Source organism: Lithobates pipiens, unplaced genomic scaffold, assembly GCF_037356315.1.
Source record: "Lithobates pipiens isolate NorthernLeopardFrog02 unplaced genomic scaffold, aLitPip1_a1.2 Scaffold_18, whole genome shotgun sequence".
Lineage (NCBI taxonomy): Eukaryota > Metazoa > Chordata > Amphibia > Anura > Ranidae > Lithobates > Lithobates pipiens.
In genome coordinates, this window is record NW_027507758.1 from 392,268,212 (window position 1) to 392,293,726 (window position 25,515).

A 25,515-nucleotide genomic window follows, 5' to 3' on the forward strand; every position below is an offset into this window, starting at 1 on the left:
CCTAGAAATAGAACATGTTTCAAATCTGTCTGACAGACTCAATTGCTATAGGGAAAACCGTTCGTCTGTATGCTAGTCCGACAGACCAAATACGATGCAAGGGAAGCTATTGTCTACTGGCTATTGAACTTCCTTTTTTAGTCCCATCCTACCTCATCACGTTCAAAACTAACAAACTTTCAATCTGACTTTGTCCGTTCTTGTGTGGGCAAGTCCGTTTGTTCGGCAGTCTGTCGGAAATCTGCCGAAAGTCCGACGGGAATACCGTCTGACCTTTTCTGACGGAAAGTCCGGTTGTGTGTACGTGGCATAAGGCTCGGTTTACACTGGGGCGACCTGTCAGGCGACTCAGCCACCTGACAAGTTGTGCTGCATTCAGTGCAAATTGGAGAAACTCAAGTCCCTCCTGTACTTTTTGGGGGCGACTTCAGAGCAGCTTTCATTGACTTCTATTAAAGAAGTCGTTTGCAAGTTCCCGCTGAATTTGCGCTGTGCGGGGCTGCTTCAGAGTCGGGCAACTTTGAAGCTGCGCCCCAGTGTGAACTCAAAGAGATTGTACAAGAGTTGTAATCAGATTGTATAGTAGATGACCAGCTTTACAATGTTACAGAAGGGCGAATCTAAACAATCCATTCAATTAGTATCAAATCAGGCAGGCTCTTTCACTACATAGCTGCTGATAGATGAAAAGGCGATTGTAAAATCATATTGTATAGTGTATGGTCAGTTATAGATGAGAAGAATTCTTTTATTTTTATATAACGAGTGTTGTTTGCTAGAGCCAAGTACAATTAGTACACAATCCTGGCACTGTATTATTTGCGGGGTGACGGGGACACAGCCATGTGAAGGACTCCAGCAGTGACACACGTGTGGCAATAGAAGAGCTGTGTATACAGAGTATAGGCTGGGGGCTGGGAGAATATTAGAGGAGCGGGATCCGCCCAGGACCATGTTAGGAAATGTTCCATCAGTCTGTCCTGAGTGTCTGAGGATGTGTCTAGAAAGATCCTGAGTGCTGCTTTATCCTCTCCCTTCACTCATTCATTACCACAGCACAAATGGCTCAAGCAAAGATCCAAGCCAAGGCCAATGAGGGGCCCAACGGGGGCAAGTTCTGTCGCTCTATGTCTATGGCTGCACGCTCCAGTCACCTTCTGGAGATGTTAGATGATCTGGATATCAGGTAAGAGTGTGCCGATTCTTCATCTGTACACCACAACGTCACAAGGAAAGCTGATTGTTAGGGCAGAGCCTGGCATGACCCGAGCAGGGATCCCATGACATTCCACGACATGTCACAGCCTCTGATCCTTATTGTGTATTCTCTATGTGCAGCTACAGGATACCGTCTCTTATTCCTTCCACTTCCTAAATGCAGGGAATAATGGAAGTCAGTAGAGCTTCATTCACTGAGCTCTGGAGAAAATTCCCTTGCAAAGTGAACAGCCTATTTGCCTTTAGTAAATCAACCTTATTACATTCATGTGTCTGAGTACAGTGTGAGAGGTCATAGACAATCCCATTGGTGTGTGTTCTGTAGTACAGTGTGAGAGATCATAGATGCCACCACTGGTGTGTGTTCTGTAGTACAGTGTGAGACATCATAGATGCCCCCCACTGGTGTGTGTTCTGTAGTACAGTGTGAGAGGTCTTAGATGCCCCCCACTGGTGTGTGTTCTGTAGTACAGTGTGAGAGGTCTTAGATGGCACCCACTGGTGTATGTTCAGTAGTACAGTGTGAGAGGTCATAGATGCCCCCACTGGTGTGTTTTCTGTAGTACAGTGTGAGAGATCATAGATGCCCCACTGGTGTGTGTTCTGTAGTACAGTGCGAGAGGTCATAGATGGCCCCCCACTGGTGTGTGTTCCATAGTACAGTGTGAGAGATCATAGACTGCCCCCCACTGGTGTGTGTTCTGTAGTACAGTGTGAGAGTTCATAGATGCCACCCACTGGTGTGTGTTCTGTAGTACAGTGTGAGAGTTCATAGATGCCACCCACTGGTGTGTGTTCTGTAGTACAGTGTGAGAGGTCATAGATGCCACCTACTGGTTTGGGTTCTGTAGAACAGTGTGAGAGGTCATAGATGCCCCCACTGGTGTGTTTTCTGTAGTACAGTGTGAGGGATCATAGATGCCCCCACTGATGTGTGTTCTGTAGAACAGTGTGAGAGGTTATAGATGCCACCCACTGGTGTGTGTTCTGTAGTACAGTGTGAGAGGTCATAGATGCCACCCACTGGTTTGTGTTCTGTAGAACAGTGTGAGAGGTCATAGATGCCCCCACTGGTGTGTGTTCTGTAGTACAGTGTGAGAGGTCATAGATGCCCCCACTGGTGTGTGTTCTGTAGTACAGTGTGAGAGATCATAGATGCCACCCACTGGTGTGTTCTGTAGAACACTGTGAGAGATCATAGATGACCCCACTGGTGTATGTTCTGTAGTACAGTGTGAGAGGTCATAGACTGCCCCCCACTGGTATGTGTTCTGTAGTACAGTGTGAGAGGTCATAGATGCCACCCACTGGTGTATGTTCTGTTGTACAGTGTGAGAGGTCATAGATGCCACCCACTGGTGTATGTTCTGTAGCACAGTGTGAGAGGTCATAGATGCCACCCACTGGTGTGTGTTCTGTAATACAGTGTGAGAGGTCATAGATGCCACCCACTGGTGTGTGTTCTGTAGTACAGTGTGAGAGGTCATAGATGCCACCCACTGGTTTGTGTTCTGTAGAACAGTGTGAGAGATCATAGATGCCACCCACTGGTGTGTTCTGTAGAACACTGTGAGAGATCATAGATGACCCCACTGGTGTGTGTTCTGTAGTACAGTGTGAGAGGTCATAGCCTGCCCCCCACTGGTGTGTGTTCTGTAGTACAGTGTGAGAGGTCATAGATGCCACCCACTGGTGTGTTCTGTAGAACAGTGTGATAGATCATAGATGCCACCCACTGGTGTGTTCTGTAGAACACTGTGAGAGATCATAGATGACCCCACTGGTGTGTGTTCTGTAGTACAGTGTGAGAGGTCATAGACAGCCCCCCACTGGTGTGTTTTCTGTAGTACAGTGTGAGAGGTCATAGATGCCCCCACTGGTGTGTGTTCTGTAGTACAGTGTGAGAGGTCATAGATGCCACCCACTGGTGTGTGTTCTGTAGTACAGTTTGAGAGATCATAGATGCCACCCACTGGTGTGTTCTGTAGAACACTGTGAGAGATCATAGGTGCCCCCACTGGTGTGTGTTCTGTAGAACAGTGTGAGAGGTCATAGATGCCACCCACTGGTGTGTGTTCTGTAGTACAGTGTGAGAGGTCATAGATGCAACCCACTGGTGTGTGTTCTGTAAAACAGTGTGAGAGGTCATAGATGCCACCCACTGGTGTGTGTTCGGTAGTACAGTGTCAGAGGTCATAGCTGCCCCCACTGGTATGTTTTCTGTAGTACAGTGTCAGAGGTCATAGATGCCAAAGGTGTGCAGGGCCGGACTGGCCTACTGGGATACTGGGAGATTTCCCGGTAGGCCGCCTGCCCTGGGGCCGCTTTTAGTTGCGGCTGCATACTTTGGTCCCCTCTCTCCTCCTATGGATAACACGGAGCGGGCTGGCTCTGTGTTCGGCGGCCGCACTGTAACACAGTCCGTCCCCCCCAGACCGGCTCGTGTAATAGGCATTGATTCCATCTACTATCACACGAGCAGGTCTGGGGGGGGCGGGACTGTGTTACAGCGCGGCCGCCAAACACAGAGCCAGCCCGCTCCGTGTTATCCATAGGAGGAGATGCCGCCCGCACAGCCCAGTGTGCCTGGATAGGAGGATCAAGGGGGGGCTGCATATAGAGAAAATTAGCTTTCTATATTCCTCTATGCAGCCGCTGAATGCTTGCAGGAGTGAGAGGAGAATCAAGCATTCAGCAGCTGCGATGGAGGAATATAGAAAGATCATTTCCTCTATATGCAGCCCCCCCTCAATCCTCCTATCCAACTTATTTTACTGCCCCTCCAGTTCACCTTGTGCTCCCTGCCCCCCCCCCCCCCCCGCTCTCTTCCCCCACCACACTCTCCTGCACCCCCCCCCAGTTCTCTCCACCCTTGTTCTTTCTGCCCCCCTTGCTCTCCACTCCCCCCAGTGCTCTCCCCCCAGTGCTCTCCCCCCAGTGCTCTCCCCCCAGTGCTCTCTCCTCAGTGCTCTCCCCTCAGTGCTCTCCCCTCGGTGCTTTCCCTCCCCAGTGCTCTCCACCCCAGTGCTCTCCACCCCAGTGCTCTCCACCCCAGTGCTCTCCACCCCAGTGCTCTCCACCCCAGTGCTCTCCCCCCAGTGTTCTCAACTCCCCCAGTGCTCTCCCCCCCTGTTCTTTCTCACCCCTCCAGTGCTCTCCAGCCCCCACCCCAGTGCTCTCCAGCCCCCACATTCTCCCCACTCCTGTTCTTTTTGGCCCCCTGGTGCTCTCAAGCTCTCTACCCATCGCTCTCCAGCCCCCCCGTGCTCTCCACCCCTGTTCTTTTTGGCTCCCCCACAGCACTCTCCACTCCCCAACCTTTTACTATTAACTCCCCCCTTCATTTTGCCCCCACCCATGTGCTCTCCAACCCTGCCAGTGCTCTCCACCCCCCATAGTGCTCTCTAGTCCCCCATGCTTTCCACCCCTGTTCTTTCTGGCCCCCGCTTGTGCTCTCAAGCTCCCCCCCCATTGCTTTCCACTCCCCCCGCTCTTTGTACCCCCCCAGCACTCTCCAGCCCCCATGCTCTCTACCCCTGTTTTTCTGCCCCCCACAGTGCTCTTCGCCACCCCACACTCTTAGACCCCCCAGTGCTCTCAGCCTACCGTGCTCTCCACCCCTGTTCTTTTTGGCCCCCCCTGTGCTCTCAAGTTTCCCCCCAGAGCACCCATGTGTTCTCCAACCCTGCCAGTACTCTCTGCTCCCCCTTCTCTCCAGCTCCCACCCAGTGCTCTCCACTTCCCCAGGACCAGAGGACAGGCTGACTGGGGCCGGAAAATGAGGACGGCTGAAGGTGCAGGTGGCCAGGGACCACTTCATCTCCCAGCAAACAGATCCTCTGGAAGGAGCACCGTCCCCATCCAAAACGAGAACAGACCCTGCCTGCTGCTGGCCGTCATGGATATCCTGCTGGCATGCAAGGTACTGTACTGAGCATCAACAACACACCTTCCCACAGACAGGGACTGCAGAGTGGGACATGGGGCACAGGAGGGGCTGCAATGATGCATTCACCCCACAGTAAAGCTGTATTTTATGGGCACAGTGAGGCTGCATTGGTGGGCACAGTGAGGCGGCAATAGTAGGCATGGTGAGGCCGCATTTGTGGGCACAGTGAGACTACATTCACGGGCAGAGTAAAGCTGCATTTGGTGGGCACAATGAGGCTGCATTGGTGGGCACAGTGAGGCTACATTTATGGGCACAGGTAAGGCTGCGTTGAGCTCTTGCATCAAGTCTGCAGTCTCTGAACATCTCCTGAATCATGTCTGCAGTCTCTGAGGGAGTCTGGACAGGAGTCAAGAGTGGGAGTGCCGCCAGGATGGGGGTCATGGGAGAAGTCAGACTTGTGTGGACTGTGGAGTGGAGACTATAGGATAAAACCAGAGCCACCAAGCTGGAGCCGACTGATTGAGCCCTGCACAGTGCACCTGATAGTAGGTCAGTGACAGCACCGCCAGGCCAGTCTGAAGGGGAAGGGGGTTGGTGATGTAAGGGGGGAGTGAATACGATAATGTAAGGGGGCACTGATATAAAGGGTTTCCCCCTTACCTTAGTGTATTCTTTCTGCAGAAGGTGGTCCCCCCCATGTTCTGAGTTCCTGGGGTCCCCCCCAGGATGATTGACCCCTTACCACTTTTAACTGGAATTTGTATATGTGTGTATGTGTGTGTATATATATATATATATATAGTCATGCAGCCCTTTTCACAGTTGGAGGGATTGCCCATGGACTGAATAACACATAAACACAGAGACACAGCGACCTTTGTGCTATAAAAACCATAAACACTTTAATAGGTAACAATAAAATGCATTCACAAGCATACAAGAGCGGAGTGGCAGTATTCACAGGGGTATATACAGTATAGGGGTGGAGAGGTTTAAACACATTATATAACTAGCAGACTACTCCAAGCTATAAGGATGCTAAGAATACCACTGTTCTTTCAGCCTCTGACAGTTCTGATGACTGGCAGATCTTATTTCTAGACTTAAAGTGACATTCAAGGTTCAGATTTTTTTTTTTTTTTAAATAAACTTGTTATACTTACCTGCACTGTGCAGTGGTTTTAGACAGAGCAGCCCCGATCTTCCTTTTCTCGGGTCCCCCACTGTCGCTCCTTGACTGGTGCCCTCAGAGGAAGCAGCTTGCTATGGGGGCACTGGTGCGTGCTCGCTCCCAAGCCCAGCTCTATGTGCCCATAGGACACATGGAGCAACAGCTAGGACCTGCCCACCACTTTCTCCTCATTGGCCAGCGAGGAGAGGGAGTCCCGGGACAGCCAAGTCTCTTGTGCACATCGCTGGATTGAGGGGGCTCAGGTGAGTATTAAGGGGGCTGCGGGGGGAGCAGAACACAGAATGTTTTTTTATCTTCATGTAGAGAATGCATGAAGGTAAGAAACTTTAATAAGCTACTCCACTACTGTATGTTTGTGAGTGCATTTTTTTGTTACCTATATACCTCTTGCTGACCGCAGCAGACGGGAGGATAGGCCTTAATGACCACACATATGCACCCATGAGGGCCAAGGTTTCTAAGCTAAGAGCATGCTCCCAGCACAGTGAATGAGCTGTCAAAGGCAGTTCCCAGTCTCTGTAATTGGTAGCTGGAAGGACAGGCTCCTAGTCATGTGACTAGTGTGACAGCCAATCACAGTGATCATGTGATCAGGAAGTTTTTGCCCACCTCCTAGCATTTTGACCCCCTTAAAAGCAATATTTAACTCTGCTATAACATTTTCTTTTTAGGGCCCTCCAGGTGGGGTATGCCATAATGTACATTATGAAACAACAAAAAAGCCAGGCGCATGGATGTGTCCAAAGTACCATATGGATGGGGGCTATTAGACCTCGGCTGTTGCTCCCAAACTCAAGAGACCAAACTAGGGAGAACATGAAAATCAATACAGGGAGCACTGTTCCGGTGGATGGATGGAAACAAGTAAAAAAGTTTAAAAAGTAACAATCATTTAATTGGAAAATCAGATGCCAGGAGACAAAGTATCACAATCCTTTGCAGGGGAAAGAGAATATTCCCATAAGGCACTATGACTCAGGCACAGCTTCTGTGGTTACCTCCGCAGGGCCAGATGCGATGGATGGCTGTCTCAAACCCCTGTGTTGATTTTCATATTAGTACATTATAGCAGACATACCTGTCAAACGATGCCCTCCAGCGCTGAAGTGGGAACCATCTGGTGGGACCCAGTAGCTTCCATCTTCGCCCGGTCTTTTTTCTGGGTTCCATGCCCCTGGCCTTTTAATCAAAGAGAATAAAATCAGTCACAAAGATGCCTCAGAAACGAAACATATACGATTTTATTTAATCCATCCAATAAAAATGATTAATCCCTGTAAATATTGACGCGTTTTCAGCCTCTTACATAGGCCTTAGTCATAATCACAACCGTTTGATAGGCCGGGCCTGAGATGACCTCACTCCCACTTATGCACACAGGAGTCGCCTCACCATGGCATGGATCAGGGCTGTAAATGTTCACTGACCTGCACATGCGCAGCTCAGTGTACATGATGGCTGACAGGCAAGGGGTACATTTATGGCAGAAAAAAATCAACTTTAATTCCACTTTAAAGATGTGCCGGGAAGTTTTTAAAGTGTATTTAGTTTTAAAAAGCATGATGGTCGCTTTTTTCCTTGTTTCTCTAACTTTATATGTTATAAACAGGCCTTCCTATCCCTTCTAAAATTTACAAAAATTCCCAATAAATCTTAAATACTACAACATGGGGTCTACTGGCTAAAACTGGAGAGTGGAAAATATGGTGTAGCTGTGCATGGTAGCCAATCATCTTCTACCTTCAGCTTGTTCAATTAAGCTTTGGCAAAGAAAAAAAAATTAAAGCTGACTGATTTCGATGCAGAGAGGCACCAGATTTTTCACCCTCCAGATTTAGTAAATCAACCCCCCCAAGCGTCATCACATGCCAATCATATAGAATACATAAAATGATTACATATACGAAGCAATGGCGTGCATTTTAAAAGCAGCAGCAAGCTTGCTGATCTCACAGGTTTGCTAATCTGACAGAAGTTTGCTTCTTTTAAAATGAAACAGCTAAACATTCAGATGGCGTTCTAAGTACTGTATTTCACTATATAAACTCACTTTACTGTTAAAAATAAGTGTAAAATGCAAAACTCCGGTGAGTGTAACAAAATGTCTGCTTCCCCCCTTCTCAGTGTATCCTTACTGTGGAGGAGTGAGGGGTGTAGCAAAATGGCGGTGACCAAACATCACTTCCGTTACACATTCTGACGGGTGAATCTGATGAAATACAGGCAGTAGGGTGTGCTCTCCCCTCCTCCAGAGAAAAGAAAAAAAAATGCCCATGAATACTTCTAGGATGTACAACATCACAGAAACCAGGCCAGAAACCAGGAAGCAATTGAAAAAAAAAAGTTTAAAACAAGAAAATAGGATATACCTTGCTATCTATTTACTAATGCTCACAGCATACAGATTAAAAATAGTTAAGAGAAGTATGACCGACTCTTTTTTTTTGCCCGTACTTCTCTTCTGGGTCACAGTAGGGCACTTATTTCTGCACTCCTGTGACCCAGATTCAGCCGACAGCTGGTGGGAGACAGCTGCAGCATCAGACCGATGCTGCAGCTATATAGGTATGTGTGTGTGTGTGTGTGTGTGTTTTTGTTTTTTGCTCTCCCACACTTTTCCTTTTTAGGCTGCATTTACACCTGAGCACATTTTCAATAGTTTTTTGAGCGTTTTTTCGAGCGTTTTTGCAGCATTTTTGTACAGGTCAAAAGGTCACCAATGTAAAAAAGCAGAAAAATGCCGGTAATCTGCCTAAAAAGAAGCTCATGTACTTTTTTGAGTGTTTTACGAGCTGAAAATGCTCAGGTGTGAATTGGCCCTTAATGTTGATTGACTGAATAAAGTTCTGCTTTAGGCTGGGTTCACACCATAGCGATGCGGGAACGCCGCGAATCCGCTGCGTTTTCCCGCATCGCATGCCTCCCGCCGGCAGTTCACACTGCCCTATGCGGACTGCTGGGAGTGTCAATGAAATGTTAATGACACCCCCAGATCCCCCAGTGAACACCCATGCGATCCGATTCTGCTGCGGACCAAAAAAAGGGTCCCGTGCGAGTTTGCGGCGGGAGCGATGCGAATTCAGCCATACTATCTGTATGGCTGAACTCGCATCGCTACGGAGATCGGATGTGATTTGCACTGCAGTGCGGTGGGAATCACATCCGGATCTCCCACCCGCAGCAGTGTGAACCCAGCCTCAAAGTGGTTGTAAACCCTTACAACACACTTTGACCTACAGGTAAGTCTTAATCTAGGCTTACCTGTAGGTCAAAGTGTGTTGTAAAGGTTTACAAGAAATATCTCCTAAAACTACACGGTTTAGGAGATATTTGCCGGAAGACAGGCACCGCTGTCTACGGCGCATGCGCCGTAGACAGCGGCACGCAGGCGCACTGAGCGCGCCGCGGTCAACGGCAATATACCACGAGTGGCGGCTCCCGTGTGCATACGCGGAAGTGACATCATTGCGGCGGAGCAGCAAGAGCCACCGAGAAGATGGATACGCCAGACTACAGGGGACAGCGGTGACATCGCTGGCTCCTGTGTCAGGTAAGTGACACATAATAGACTACTATGCTATGCATAGTGGTCCATTATGCTTTACCTTTGCAGGGAATGAAAGAGGAAGTAAACTCATCAGGGTTTACTTCCTCTTTAAAAGCAGATTTCAATAAAAACTGATTTCAATAAAATGACAACGTTTTATTCATGAAACTTTAAAATCTCAGAGATAAAATCAGCCCAAGCAGTTTACTTTTTATAATACAGAAACTATATACAACTTATGCCCTGTACACGCGGACGGACTTTCCAGCTGAAAATATGCGATCGGATCGTGTTGTCAGAAAATCCGATCGTGTGAGGGCTCCATCTGACTTTTTCCGTCGGAATTTCCGACACACGCGATCGTGTGTAGAAAATTCCGACGGACAAAGTGGTACTCATGCTCAGAATAAATTATGAGACGAAAGTTATTGGTTACTGGCCTGTTTATAGTCCCGTCGTACGTGTTTTACATCACCGTGTTCAGAACGATTGGATTTTCCGACAACTTTGTGCGACCGTGTGTATGCAAGACAAGTTTGGGGCAAAATCCGTTGGGAAAAATCAGACGGATTTTGTCGTTCGAAAGTCCAACTGTGTGTACAGGGCATAAGAGTTTGTGCAGCCCTTTACAATATAAAGGGAGCTTGCCACGCTGGTACGGTGTGGAGAAACACATGTGATTCAGACAGGCATCACACAGCATTTTTGTTCAAATCACATGCGATTCATTACAGTACGATTAGAGCCCATTCATTTTGTATGGCTCAAATCACACCGCATCTGCATTAAAATGGCGCAGGACCATTTTTCCGCACCTGAATCACATTGTATGAGTGTTCACACCCATGCGATCCGATTCTGCCAGTTGCACTGCATTTTGCTATCTGCTTTGGGGTATCATTAATTAAACATTGGCACCTGCAGAAGATCACATGAACGGAATGTGATGCGGTGCAGGAAACACATAGGAATCGCTGCAAATCCTGCACTGCATCAGTGTGAACCTAGGCTAAAGGTGGATAGGGTAGGAGATTGCTGATCAGACCGGGGTTGGGAGTGCCATGAATCTTTACTGTGGTCAAAACCAAATGTCAATTTGACCCCACTTACCATTAGAAAATTCAAACAAATGTTCAGAAAACCAACATGGGGGTCATTTATTAAAGGCAAATCCACTTTGCACTACAAGTGCACTTGGAAGAGCTATCGCTGTAGATCCGAGGGGGACATGCAAGGATAATAAAAAAACAGCATTTTAGCTTGCACATGATTGGATGATAAAATCAGCAGAGCTTCCACTCATTTCAGATCTACCCCTTAGATCTACAGCGACTGCACTTCCAAGTGCACTTGTAGTGCAAAGTGGATTTTCCGTTAGTAAATAACCCCAGTATTGTGAATGAAATTCTGCTAGTGTCTGACCAGCTGTTGAAGGGTCTGTCTTAAACTAAACAAATGGTTCTCTATATCCACCCTGGTTGAGGTGTTTATCTCAGCAGCAGGAAATCTATAAGTATAAGGTTTTATCATGGCTGCCAACACAACTAAAATGAATAATGCTAATTGTTTTGTTATGTAGATTTTTTTTTTTACCACACCGCTAAATGGAGAAGATACTGGACATTATGATTTGAAGTAACTAGAAGTAAAACTGTTTTGGTTCTAGCAACCAATTGTTTTTACTCTTTAAAGTGGTTGTAAATTATGCGGTGCATACTAGCTCATTATGCCTTTTGCCTTACAGGGGTATAAAAAGCAAAAAAAGTGTCAGCGGGTTTACTACTGCTTTACCTGCAGACTTCTGTTCGCTATGGCCATTCAAAGTCCAGAATTTATAAAGCTAAAAAGTGGTGACTCATGTAATTGGGCATCTTGTTGCCATCATCCCTTTTATAGTGAAGTATAGAAAACCTCTATTGTGGGATTTTTAAGGCAACATTTATAAAGCTTGTCTGAGCTGTCAGAAAAAAAGGGGGTAGAGAGCTGAAGTTATACTCTACATAGCACGGTGAGGAGATCTCTGAGAGCTGATTGGAGGGAAGGGACACACCACCTTCACACAGCACACAGGAACAGAGCTGAAGTTATACTCTGCAGAGCACGGTGAGGAGATCTCTGAGAGCTGATTGGAGGGAAGGGACACACCCCCTTCACACAACACACAGCAACAGAGCCGAGGCTGTCAATCTGCTGGAAATCCCTCCCCTGTCTCCAATTTTCTCTTGGTGTCAGGAAAACTTGTCAGAAGGGATTCACGCTTATAGCAGAGGAACAAAGCAGCAGGCAGAAATGACATTTAAGTGCTCTTAATTGAAACAAGTACACACTATGGGATATGCTTTGTTCATATTTCATGTCTGAGGTTTACAACCACTTAAAGTTTCTTGCTTTAATCTGCCTTGGGAACATGAAAGGGTGATGCTGGTTGAGGCTGCAGCACAGACAGTTTTGGTTTCAGCTTTGTGGCTCTCCTGGTTCCAGCATGTTGATGGCAAGGTGTTGTCAGATTTGACTGAAATGCACAGCTGGGAATTAAAAAACTGTGCCCATCTTGATGCCAACATATAGTAAACATACTGTATAGCAGGCAGTGTATCTAAAGAAAAGCATTACCAGTGACCAAAGTGAAAAATGACTAGTTGGTGGAGCTCGGTGCTATTTTCATGTCACTGAGCTGAAGTGTTTTAGCGTAATAACAGATGGCCCTTCCCCCTCGCTGCTTGTCCTTAAACCTCTCTAATACATTCATACACCAACTGGAAATCTAGCCATGCCACGTACATCTGCACTAATTGCTCTGAGTCACGTTACTAGGCCTTGTCCTTCACATCTGCTTCATCTATTTGCTTTTCTGCAGAAATGAAATATTGGCAGTGTATGTAAGCATTGCGGAGGAAAAGCAAAAATCGATGTATTCTTCTTATATGATGGATATTTAATGAATGCTGTTGTATAAAGGGCATAGGGCTGGACAATACATGTGTAAACCTACATTCTTAGCAAGGCTAGGGAACAATCTGAATTCTTGGACACAGAAAGCTGCCATGTATTTCTCAGGGTTGAACAATAATCAGACAATTGTAAAACCTGTTCTATTGCTTATGTTATCCTCAGACATAAGCTGCATTCTCGGACCTTGCCACTCTTTTGCTGAGCGTTCGTGTTTATGGCCTGATTCAATTTTTTTAACCCAAAAGAGTTTATATCAGTATTGAGATGTGACCTAAGCCTAGTACACATGGGCTGGATGTCGGGCGGCATCGACCAGTTCAGTAAACATTTGGCCCGTGTATACGGCGGTTGGTCTGACAGGTCATGGCCGCAAAAGGTCTGCTGATCGTCTCCCGATCAGTGCTCTCAGCCAATGGTTGCACTGACCAGAGTGTTCTGGCCAGAACACAGTAGCACAGCAGGAGAGATTGCTGTCCTAACATTGGATTGTTAGTACAGCGGATCCAACCTGAGCTGTCAGTTGTGTGCACAAGGCTTTAGCCCTGGTTCACACTGACTTTGGGAATGATATTGTGCGATTTCATCCCCGCATGTCAGTCCCGACTTTGGGGGCGATTTCAGAGTGGGTTTCTGCACAGATGTCAATGGAAATTGCACTCCGAAACCGCCAAAAGTAGTACAGGAACTACTTTTGGAATTGCCATGTGATTTAACATGTCAAATTGCGTCAATGTGAACCAGGGCTAAAAGTAAAAACCCCAATGCTGACCAAGACATCACCTATGTTGTGTGCTATTATATATAAAGTACCCCCCAAGGATCTACAAAAGGTAGTTTATATGAATGTTGGTAACATATGGGCCTTCTCAGGTGGATTCCTATAACATACCTATGTTGTGTGTATTCAGTCAAAGAAATGGATATAACAAGGACAATATAGCATACACAGAAGAAATGTATCATATAAACAGAGGCCTAATCACAGACTGATCAGAGGAACAAGTGCAAAATAGTATAGCAAAGCCAGTAAAATTTCTCGAGGAGCTATGAAAACCCAAACCAACATTGTTGTGTGTCATCTGAAATATTGGAATATTTGGAACTGGAGAAATCACAGATCACACATGGCACTGGTATAAGACCTAAACACATAAAAAAGACACTTTTCAAAATCAAGTAGGAGCCTTATTGTTTTTAGATAGCAAAATTCTTCCATACTCTGATTTTTTTTTGTGGTCATAGATCAGTTACTTATATGGAAATGTTTTATTAATCTCCATTTCCATTGTTGTAAGGTAGGTATCCCGGCTTGGATCCCCACCTTAGCTATAATTTTCTTGGCACTTAACAACAACACATACAAAAAGGTGTGCAGTTTAATTCTAAAGACTTGGGAGGAAACAGCAGGCATAGCCGATGGTCTAGTTGTACCAGGGTACCCAAGATGTCATGGTAAAATGTTATTATTTGCTTCCAATAATCCTGTATCTGGATGCAGGACCAGAGCAGGTGGAAAAAAGGAGCTAAAGTCCCCTCTACACTTAGTGCCCGTTCACACAGGGGCGACGCGACTTGCAGCGCGTCTCTCAGACGCGACCTGCACACGACTTCAGCGGCGACTTGCAAAATGACTTCTGTATAGAAGTCAATGCAAGTCGCCTGAAGTCGCCCCGAAAATACTACAGGAACCTTTTTCTAAGTCGGAGCGACTTGAGTCGCTCCTATTAGAACGGTTCCATAGTACAGAACGGAGCGCGACTTGTCAGGCGGCTAAGTCGCCTGACAAGTCGCGGTAGTGTGAACGGGCACTTACGGCATAATGGGTTATAAGGCAGTTTATAGCTTACTAGCCAAATCAGGTGGCTGGTTAGAATCTTCCCAGGTCAATAGGACCCAATCAGCCTCCCACACAATCTTTCTATTTTAACACTGGGTTCATGCCATATGGTCCTTGAAGGCTTAGTAGAATTCCAAAATCATTTGTTTTGGAGAAGCTCTAATAATAGCAACAGTCAAATGATTCTCTGCAGGCACCAGTAATACCGCCCAACTTGCCTGGTGACTGCATGTCTAAGCTGAAGGTATCAAAAAAGCGTAGAATTCGCCAAAATAAATTACTATTTTAGATTCAAAGCCTTAAAGTTTTTTCTACCTCAATGCATTAAGGTAAGAAACCTTCTGTGCTGCAGGATCCACCCAGGCCCATCTATTTTCTTACCTGAGCCTGGTCTGATCCAACAATGTGCACAAGAGCGGCAGCTCTCGCCGCTGTCTCCCTCTTCATTGGGCAGATTGATAGCAGCGGGAGCAGGGGGCTGGGCCGAGCCGCCCGCTCTGTGTCAATAGATGCAGACAGGGTAGCTTGGGAGCGAGCCCCCCAGTGAGAAGCAGATTTAGGTGGGGGCACTCGCCAAAGAGGAGGGGTCTGGGGCGCCAGTGGGGGGGACACCAGAAGAAGAGGATCGGGCTGCACAGAGCAGGTAAGTATAACATTTGTTATCTTAATAAAAACAAACAGAAGGTTTAATGTCACTAAGTTATCCACCAGTTAAGATTGAGCTAAACCAGTGATACCATGTCTACACCAGATCCACACCAGTTGCGGCATATTCCAGCATATTGTCCTGTACATCTGCATCTACCTGTAAATAGAGCTGCGGGAATTTGCTGGATTCTTGCTGCAGCTGGCAATGAATCTGATGTACCACTTGTTTAGCTTCTAATCACATATGATTCCATGACAAAGAGTATTGGAATGTGGACTATTCTTGTGAAAATAAACTAGATATTTCCAAAGAGACAGTTGGTAGTTTTAAAATGACAGTTGGCAAAATGTATTTTATATAGATTTCCCAGTAGTTTGCTGCAATCTTATCCCTTGTGACTGGAAAGGTTTATAAGTGGACAAGCTTCTGGAATTGTACATATTGATGGAGTATATCAAACAGATGGTACAGCACTCTAACTAAAATAAAATTATTACTAACATTTTAAAATTAATTAAAAGTCCAAAGATAGCTTTTGTGTCAAAAAGTCCACGTGAGGAATCTTCAGTGGTATACAGTCAGTTCATGCATAAAGTGACTTAGTGCCAAGGGGGGGGGGCACCACCAATGGTAAAATTGGCTGCTCACCTCATCGTATGGACCCTTTAAATTACAGAGGGTCGTATCAACGAATGCTTATAAACTCGTCCAATCGCTGTACTCCTCTCAGACAATATCCGACCGCTTCACAAACGAAAACACAGCTTTCTCCCATTCAGAGACAAATGAACAGAGTCTGAGGAAATGTGAATACTGCTATATACCGATCCAGTGTGGGTATTCCACGAACGTGTCAGTTCATTTGACTCTGAATGGGAGAAAGCTGCAGCACTTTGATGGTTTTAACCACTTACGGACCACCAGGGCCGATCCTAGAGTCACAGACGCCTGGGGGCAGAAATATTTCTTGCACCCCCACATGGTCATCTTACTAACTCCTCCCCTTTACAAATGTTTCTATGGCAATTACTCAAACAGGGAGATGCTCACCGAAGGAGTCTTTGTTACTCTGGGATCCTCCCATGATCTCTTAATAATAAACAAAATACAGGAAGAGAAGCAGAGTACTCTAATGGGACCTGGGGGGGGGGGTCTCTCTAATGGACACACAGAGAGGGCTTCTGTTATGCCGCGTACACACAACCAGACTTTGAGGGACTAGGTCCGACTGTCTTTCCGACGGACTTTCGGCGGAGTTCCGACTGACTTTCTGAATGAATGGACTTGGACACACACAATCACTCCAAAGTCCGATGGATTCGAACGTGATGACGTACGACCGGACTAGAATAAGGAAGTTCATAGCCAATAGCTGCCCTAGCGTCGGTTTTTGTCTGTCGGACTAGCATAAACACGAACGGATTTCTCGGTCCGGCGGAGTTCCGGTGAAAAAATGTAAAGCAAAGGTCTGATGGAGCCCACACAAGATCGAATTGTCCAATGGACTCGTTCCGTCGGACCTTTGCTGTCAAAAAGTCTGGTCATGTGTACGCGGCATTAGAGTGTCTGTTAGAACGAGCCCCCAGATATTCTGCAGACATAGTACAGGAGATGGTCAGAGACTGCGGACATGATGCAGGAGATGGTCAGAGACTGCAGACATGATGCAGGAGATGGTCAGAGACTGCGGACATGATACAGGAGATGGTCAGAGACTGCAGACATGATACAGGAGATGGTTAGAGACTGCAAACATGATACAAGAGATGGTCAGAGCTGTAGACATAATACAGGAGATGGTCAGAGACTGCGGACATGATACAAGAGATGGTCAGAATCTGCGGAAGTGATACAAGAGATTAATGCAGCCTACCAGTGCCCACCAATTACAGCCTACCAGTGCCCCCCTATTGCAGCCTTATCAGTGCCCATGAAATGTAGCCTACCAGTGCCCACCAAATACAATCTACCAGTGCCCATTAAATGTAGTCTATCAGTGCCCACCAAATGCAGCTTACCATTGCCCATTAAATGCAGCCTACCAGTGCCCACCAAATGCAGCCTTATTAGTGCCCATCAAATGCAGCCTACCAGTACCCACCATTTGCTGTCTAATCAGTGCCCACCAATTGCAGCCTACCAGTGCCCACCAATTGCAGCCTACCTGTGCCCACCAATTGCAGCATACCAGTGCCCACCAAATGCAGCTTATCAGTGCCCACCAAATGCAGCCTTATCGGTGCCCCCCAAATGCAACCTGATCAGTTCCCATCAAATGAAGTCTACCAGTGCCCACCAAATGCAGCTTATCAGTGCCCACCAAATGCAGCTTATCAGTGCCCACCAAATGCAGCCTACCAGTGGCCACCAAATGCAGCCTACCAGTGGCCACCAAATGCAGCCTACCAGTGGCCATCAAATGCAGCCTAACAGTGTCCACCAAATTCAGCCTAACAGTGCCCATGAAATCCAGCCTACCAGTGCCCCTGGATCACACAGAGCGGCAATCTCCTGCTGTCAGGGAGCTTGGATTTGAATTGCCCGGGTGGCCACTGTAACAAAGTCCTGCCTCCTAGATAGCCTCACGGCTAGTATGGTACAAGTCACACTGATTCAATTTCCCAACTTTGAATCAGTGTCCTTTCTGTCTATCAAAGGAGCCGGTCTAGGAGGCGGACATTTCAGACCAAAGCTTGTGCGGTGTGTGTGACATACACAAGTAGAGAAGGAGGGAGGGGAGTACTCTGGCACTCAGGGCCAGTGCAAGGCTTTTTGATTACATAGGCAAAGATGCATTTTGGCGATTCTCCCCCCCCCCCCCCCCAACCCATTCACACACATCCTCTGGCTTCTCCCTGTCTAAAAACCGAGCTGGTACCTCCTCCACAGTGCACCTGTAATGTGATGGGGCACAACATAAAGGGCGTCACATACCACTGCAAATGGAGCTTAGCTGAACTTTCACTAAACAGCAGTGTGTAATGAGGAGGTGAGGTTATGCATTCCTCACTTCCCCTCACTGGCCACAGGCAGCTGAGGCAAACTAAAACTTCCAATGGCTGGGTTCCCGCCATAAGAAAACTCCCAGATCACACCCCCCAAATACTCCCACCCTGATCACACCTCCCCAGATACCCCTACCCTGATTACAACCCCAGATACCCCCTAATCTGATCACATACACCCAGATACCCCTACACTTATTACACCCCCAATTACCCCCCACTCTGATCACATCCCTAGATAACCCACCACACCCTGATCACAACTCCCAAGATACCACTACCCTGATTACAACCCTAGATACCTCTCTTCACAGTAAAGAGCACTCCATCTCTACTAGAGACAGGGGGGCTGAGAAAGAATGGTGGCTGAGAGAGGGGGGTTTATAGAGAGAGAGTGGTTTAGAGAGGGTGGCTGAGAGAGGAATTTTGGAGCAGGTAAGAAGAGGAATGTACAGGCCACTGAGTGGGCGGTGGAGGTGCACACTCGGAACTGACAGTGCCCTGGCACTTTGGCACCCCCTCCTCTGATGTGCCTGGGTGCGGTGCACCCTGCCCACCCACCTCAAGATCGGCCCTGGGACCGCCCACAGCAGTTTTACGTTGGTACTTTGAAGAGGAATAATAAGCTAGCTGGCATAAGCCTGGTATCCTCTTCTTCAGCCGGCGGTCCGCTTTCAGATAAAAGTGGTCTCTGCGGCGGATTCGGCACAAGATCCCTTTTATTGGCGGCAGGAGAGGGCCCCCACCCTGCCGTGCTCCAGTACCCTCTGCCACTTGCCGGAGTGTAAATTTCACTTTTTAAAATATAACCTTTTACAAATGTTTTTTTTTAGTCCCAACCTCAATAAATAAAAACATTCACATAACCATTGTTAATTCCCTTGTGGTGTAAAAAGTATACAATGCATATGCACTTGTAGTTAATCCCTGTGCACTAACTGAAAATTCCGATTAGAGTGACAGGTGGGGTTGTGTGCAAAGAACACTAAAATGAGAAAGAACTTCAGTTATCTGTGTTATCTACTAGCACATCTATGCTACATGTATGACTCATGTACAGTATTTTCAGTCTACATGTGTATGCGGTAACAAAGAGCAAAATCATTTTTTTCCATTTCCTTTTTTCCCTGCTTCAGTTTTTTCTGGGAAGGGAGGTGGATTTTAAAGGTAAACAAGTGAAAAAAAAAATAAAAAAAGGTGTGGTACCAATCTTTGCTGTCCAAAAAAAATGAAAACAGTTCTCTGCAAAGATTAAATTCACCTCTCCAGTGGCCTGTGCTGCCAGTTTTCACTCCTGATTCCTGATTTTGAAGGACTGTCGCTGATTTGGAGCAATGTCCCCCTGTCCCTCTTTCCCCCTCATTTGTCTCTCATTTTGATCTAATCTTTATAGTTTTTTTTTTTTATGCTTTGCCATAGTTCATCAGCAATCTTTATTAGCAGTTTTTACATAATCAAGGCCTGCCAATTAACGTGTGAAGATGGCAAGGTATCATATAAGTCAGGTATGGTTGGATTTTTTCTATAATCTTTATAGTTGTATATAAAATGAACTTTGTATCTTTCAAAAAGGGTTTCCCAGTGCTAAACCTTTTATCCAAATTCAAAATCGCTGCATTTGTCAATTTTCAAAGCCAATATAAATGAATAGTAGTAGTAAAAATCCCTTGTGGATTTAATTAACCTTTTTTTGGTTAGTTCTCCTTTAAGTGGGTATGGCAGAGACGTGTCCTATGCCTACATACGTTTGTTAGCAGGCGTCCCTCATTCCCATCTCAAAATGTTTAGAGGCATGCCAACCAGTCTGCTAACCAACCAATTTATCCTGTCCAACAGTCTCTGTTAAAAACGCATTCAAAAGCTGCAATTGCTTGCAGCCCTACCACTACTAAATTTATGAGTGTATCCACAATGATATCACATGCATTCTAATGGATAGATGAGGGGCAGGTGGGCCAAGAGGCCACCCAGTCCTCCTTAAAGGCAAAGGGACATACTGAACACCCAGTACATAGCACAATGGCAGCAAAGGTGCTCAGCCTGTCCCCTTACCAGATTTACACCCGTAACAAAGAAAAGGCCCCTGCCCCCAATATAACTGGCCTTCACAGCAAGGAGTACATGAATGGCCAAACCCATTATATCTTTTCATGTGACAACACTGAAGAAATTACACTTTGAGTATACCCCTAAGTGAAAATGTCCAAATTGGCCCCAATGAGCCATTTTCCCTCATGTGACTTGTTAGTGTTACAAAGTCTCAGCTGTGAATGGGGAGCAGGTGTGTTACATTTGGTGTTATTGCTCTCATACTGGTCACTGGAAGGTCAACATGGCCCCTCATGGCAAAGAACTCTCTGAGGATCTAAAAATAAGAATGTTTGATCTACATAAAGATGGCCTAGGCTGTAAGAAGATTGCCAAGACCCTGAAACATAGCTGCAGCATGGTGGCCAAGACCATACGGACCACTCAGAACAGGCCTCGCCATGGTCAGCCAAAGAGGTTCAGTGCACGTGCTCAGTGTCAAATCCAGAGATTGTCTTTGGGAAATAGACGTATGAGTGCTTCCAGCATTGCTGCAAAGGTTGAAGGGGTGGGGGGTGGGGTAAACCTGTCAGTGCTCAGACCGTATGCCGCACACTGCTTTAAATTGATCTGCATGGCTGTCATCCCAGAAGGAAGCCCCTTCCAAAGTTGATGCACAAGAAAGCCCGCAAACAGTTTACTGAAGGCAAGCAGACTAAGGACATGGATTACTGGAACCATGTCCTGTGGTCTGATGAGACTAAGATAAAATTATTTGGTTCAGATGGTGTCAAGCATGTGTGGCAGCAACCAGGTGAGGAGTACAAAGACATGGTAGGGAGTGTCATAGTCTGGGGCTGCATGAGTGCTGCCAGCACTGGGGAACTACAGTTCATTGAGGGAACCATGAATGCCAACATGTACTGTGACATACTGAGCAAAGCAATATCCCCTCCCTTCGGAGACTGGGCCGCAGAGCAGTATTGTAACATGATAACGACCCCAAACACAGCTCCAAGATGACCACCGGATGCCGAAGAAGCTTAGGGTAAAGGTGATGGACTGGCCAAGCATGTCTCCAGACCTAAACCCTATTGAGCATCTGTGGGGCATCCTCCAACGGAAGGTGGAGGAGCGCAAGGTCTCTAACATCCACCAGCTCCCTGATGTCATCATGGAGGAGTGGAAGAGGACCCCAGTGGCAACCTGTGAAGCTCTGGTGAACTCCATGCCCAAGAGGGTTAAGGCAGTGCTGGAAAATAATGTTGGCCACACAAAATATTGACACTTTTGGCCCAATTTGGACATTTTCATTTAGGGGTGTACTCACGTTTGCTGCCAGCAGTTTGACATTATTGGCTGTGTGTTGAGTTATTTTGAGGGAACAGCAAATTTACACTGTTATACAAGCTGTACACTTACAACTTTACATTGTATCAGTGTTTAATTTCTTCAGTGTTGTCACATGAAAAGATATAATAAAATATTGACAAAAATGTGAGGGGTGTACTCACTTTTGTGAGATACTGTACGGAGGGAGTTGTCCCTAAGTTTGTTGCTGCCAAGTTGGGCATCCCCTAATTCCCCTACCTATTCAAGTTATTACCCTCTAATAAAACATAAAATCAAGCTCAAGGACTGTTCAGTTTCTGGATAAAACAGAAGTTTTGTGCCTGACCGTGCAGCAGTGGGGAACCCAGTCATCTGCAACCCTTGCGAATTCCACTCCCAGACAGTTGTCATTAGAACAGGTGTCTACATTGGAAGATTTACCTTGATCTGTTATTCTGGTGACAACTCTAACATTTTGTATTTCCCATCACTCTCTGTTTTGGTGATAAGGGTCACCAGAGCATATAGAATAATACAAAATAAATCATTCAAAACTTGAAAGGGGTTTTGATTATTCCCTTCTCTATCCAAAATGAAGAAAAAAAATAAAGTGTTAGCTTTAAATTAACAATGAAAAACACCTCTACCAAATATGACTAGAGAAACATCTGCTTGACATTAGGATTGTGCATATCCCTAAAGAATTGGTTGATTTAACATCCACCAGAAATATGATCAGTAGAGCATTGTGGAAAAACAGTGACGGCATTTGGCCTGGTCATGAATTCAGCATTAGCTTGTTGAGCACCGAGCATTATTATTAACTTCTAAGCAGCAAAAGGACTAACCTTAGATTTTGTGCAGTCTTAGGCGTAAATCTGACAAGCCTGCACTGGAGAATTTGTCACCAGCTTCTCTACTGCATGCCATGATTCAAAATCAAATAGCACACTTTAGTTAAAGAACAACTCTAACCAGAACAAAGATGTACCTGTAGTTTCTAATGGCCAAACTCTAAATAATATTCATTATTTGTTTCTATTGAAGCTAAGATTGATGACATTGTGCTAATGAGCTGATCTCCCACATCAGACACTCAGAAAAAGGTATCTGTGCTCTCCCCGGGTTAACATTGGGAGTCAATGGAAGCTATGCTTTGTATGTGCCCTTCTCTACCACTGGCTTCTATGACATAATTAAGAGGAATGGCTGCATATAACTAGTAATCTTTAGAATTCTTTCACACGAGTACACGTGCTAGGGTGATGGAAAAAAATCCATATGCATTGAAGGAGGGTATTGGTATGCGTTTCTAAAGTGCACCAAGTGCCTCCTAATGCCTGCTCTAAATAGGTGCCTTAAAGTGCACCTGCCATAACAAATATGTGGTCTGCTATTGCTGACCCCCTTCTGAAAATTTGAGTTGCCTTGGTGCCCAAGTCAGATACCTGGAACAAGCTAAAGCCATTGCATTATTGCATCAGTCAGGCGACTAGCATTTCCAGAAAAGGTCAGCAAAGGTAGCTCACATATTTCTCCCACAACGTGTTACTAGTAATGCAGGCCAGTACTATGTGAGATAAGTTTGGAAATACGTAGCAGAAGTTTGCTTTTAAGTGATCTTATGTACAGTGTACTATAGGATTAAAGAATAGTTCTTTCTACCTGAGTAATAAGCTATGTTCTCAGACATGATCACATGTTCAGTTCACCTGGACTCTGGGCTAAGCAAATATTTTTTTAAATACAAGAATCATGTATATTTCTACTTAAAGGGTAATTCCACCCATTCTCCACTCCTCCGAACCTTGCTGCAGGTATCTTCTCTGATGATAACCACTTTGCCTCTGTATAGGAGATTTCTGTATTAATGAGGTAGTAAAGTAATAAATCTGACATTACTCTACAGGTGAGATTATAAAAAGTCTTATCTGTAACTGACTTTGAATCAGTTTGAACTTGTGCCCTTTAGATACTGGCATTGACTTAAGCGGAAGCCATAATTGGCACACGTGCAGTAATCTGCATTCACAGAACACTTATGCCGCGTACACACGACCGGACTTTCCAGCAGACTAGGTCCAATTGACTTTCGGCAGATTTCCGAATGGACTTGGCGACACACGAAGGGACTAAGTCCGTTCGAAAGTCCGTTTCTTTTGAACGTGATGATGTAAGGCGGGACTAAAAAAGGAAGTTCAATAGCCAGTAGCCAATAGCTTCCCTTGTGTCGTATTTGGTCCGTCGGACCAGCATACAGACAAATGATTTTCTCGATAGGAATTGAGTCCGTCGGACAGATTTAAAACATGTTCTATTTCTAGGTCTGTCTGATTTTTTAAACAAAAAACTCAGACTTAGCCCACACACATTGGATTGTCCAGTCATGTGTACGCGGCATAAGGCTACTTTCACACTGAGGCGCTTTACAGGCGCTGGGGGTGGTGTTGCGCTCCTTATAATGTATTTTTATGGTATATTACCACAATATTACCAAAAATTAATTCAATTATATACCTAATTATTCTTTATCATGATAATCGGTAAAGTGCATAAGTGCAAAATCAGCAAAGAATCATTTAGCAAATATGTTGAAAGAGCATAGTGATTTTTCACTTATGCTAATACAGGACAAAATAAAACAATAAGTGATATAAATATTATCCACATAAAAAGTGTAGCTATAGGTGATTATATCGCTGTGCAAAATATATAAAACATAAGTGAATGGTTCATACAGTGACTAATATATAGACGAATAAAGCAAAAAATAAAGTTAAAAAATATCATTAAAAAATATATATAAATGACGTGAATACAAAATATTTTGAATCATCTAACTAAACAAATGTTCAGTGCGGTATTGGACTTTTGATCCTTAGTCCAATGTGCAATAAAAGTGCAGACGTGCAAAGTGTTTCACTGGAACACTGTGTATCGCTGTCTTGGCATTAAAGTGACACTGTGCCTTTAAGTGCAAAAGGTGTATAGATCTTCAGTGTCACTGACACCCGTGGTAAAAGTGAATGATTACCTTACTGCTGTAAGGTAAACAGCATGTAGCAGGATAAAAGGAGGAGGGGGGGGGGAATCCCTTCAACTCGATCTTTTCCTAGGTATTCGTTTCACTTTTAAGTGGAGCCGGGGGGATGGGGGGGAGAAGCAGGGGTGATCATTTTCTTCCTCTCTTTCCACTGGGTGCTTCAGATCATATGGTTCTCAATAAACATTTAAAAGAGATAAAGGAGGCCCACCATAGTGCAGTATTTTTTCAATGGAAATAAGACTTTTATTTACATATATTAAAAAACTGACATTTTGTGGGATTACAATTGTGTTGTAAAAACGAGCGCCAAGCTCGTGTCTCAGTCTGAGTGTCTGTTCCGGTATCTGATTAGCCACGGGTCCTACGCGTTACGTCACACACGTGACTTCAACTGATCCCAGCTCGGCGCTCGTTTTTACAACGCAATTGTAATCCCACAAAATGTGAGTTTTTTAATATATGTAAATAAAAGTCTTATTTCCATTGAAAAAATACTGCACTATGGTGGGCCTCCTTTATCTTTTAAATGTTTATTGAGAACCATACGATCTGAAGCACCCAGTGGAAAGAGAGGAAGAAAAGGATCACCCCTGCTTCTCCCCCCCATCCCCCCCGGCTCCACTTAAAAGTGAAACGAATACCTAGGAAAAGATCGAGTTGAAGGGATTCCCCCCCCCCTCCTCCTTTTATCCTGCTACATGCTGTTTACCTTACAGCAGTAAGGTAATCATTCACTTTTACCACTGGTGTCAGTGACACTGAAGATCTATACACCTTTTGCACTTAAAGGCACAGTGTCACTTTAATGCCAAGACAG

General features: G+C 45.5%; 1 protein-coding gene across 1 annotated transcript in view; it reads left to right on the forward strand.

Moving 5' to 3' along the window:
- Positions 1 to 949: 949 nt before the first annotated feature.
- Positions 950 to 25,515, forward strand: part of BAG2 (BAG cochaperone 2) — a 56,217-nt gene continuing 31,651 nt past the window's right edge. Inside the window, exon 1 of the mRNA XM_077487857.1 lies at positions 950 to 1,186. Within this exon, the coding sequence (XP_077343983.1) occupies positions 1,062 to 1,186 (125 nt within the window). The 5' untranslated portion in view covers positions 950 to 1,061. The remainder of the gene's footprint in view (positions 1,187 to 25,515) is intronic.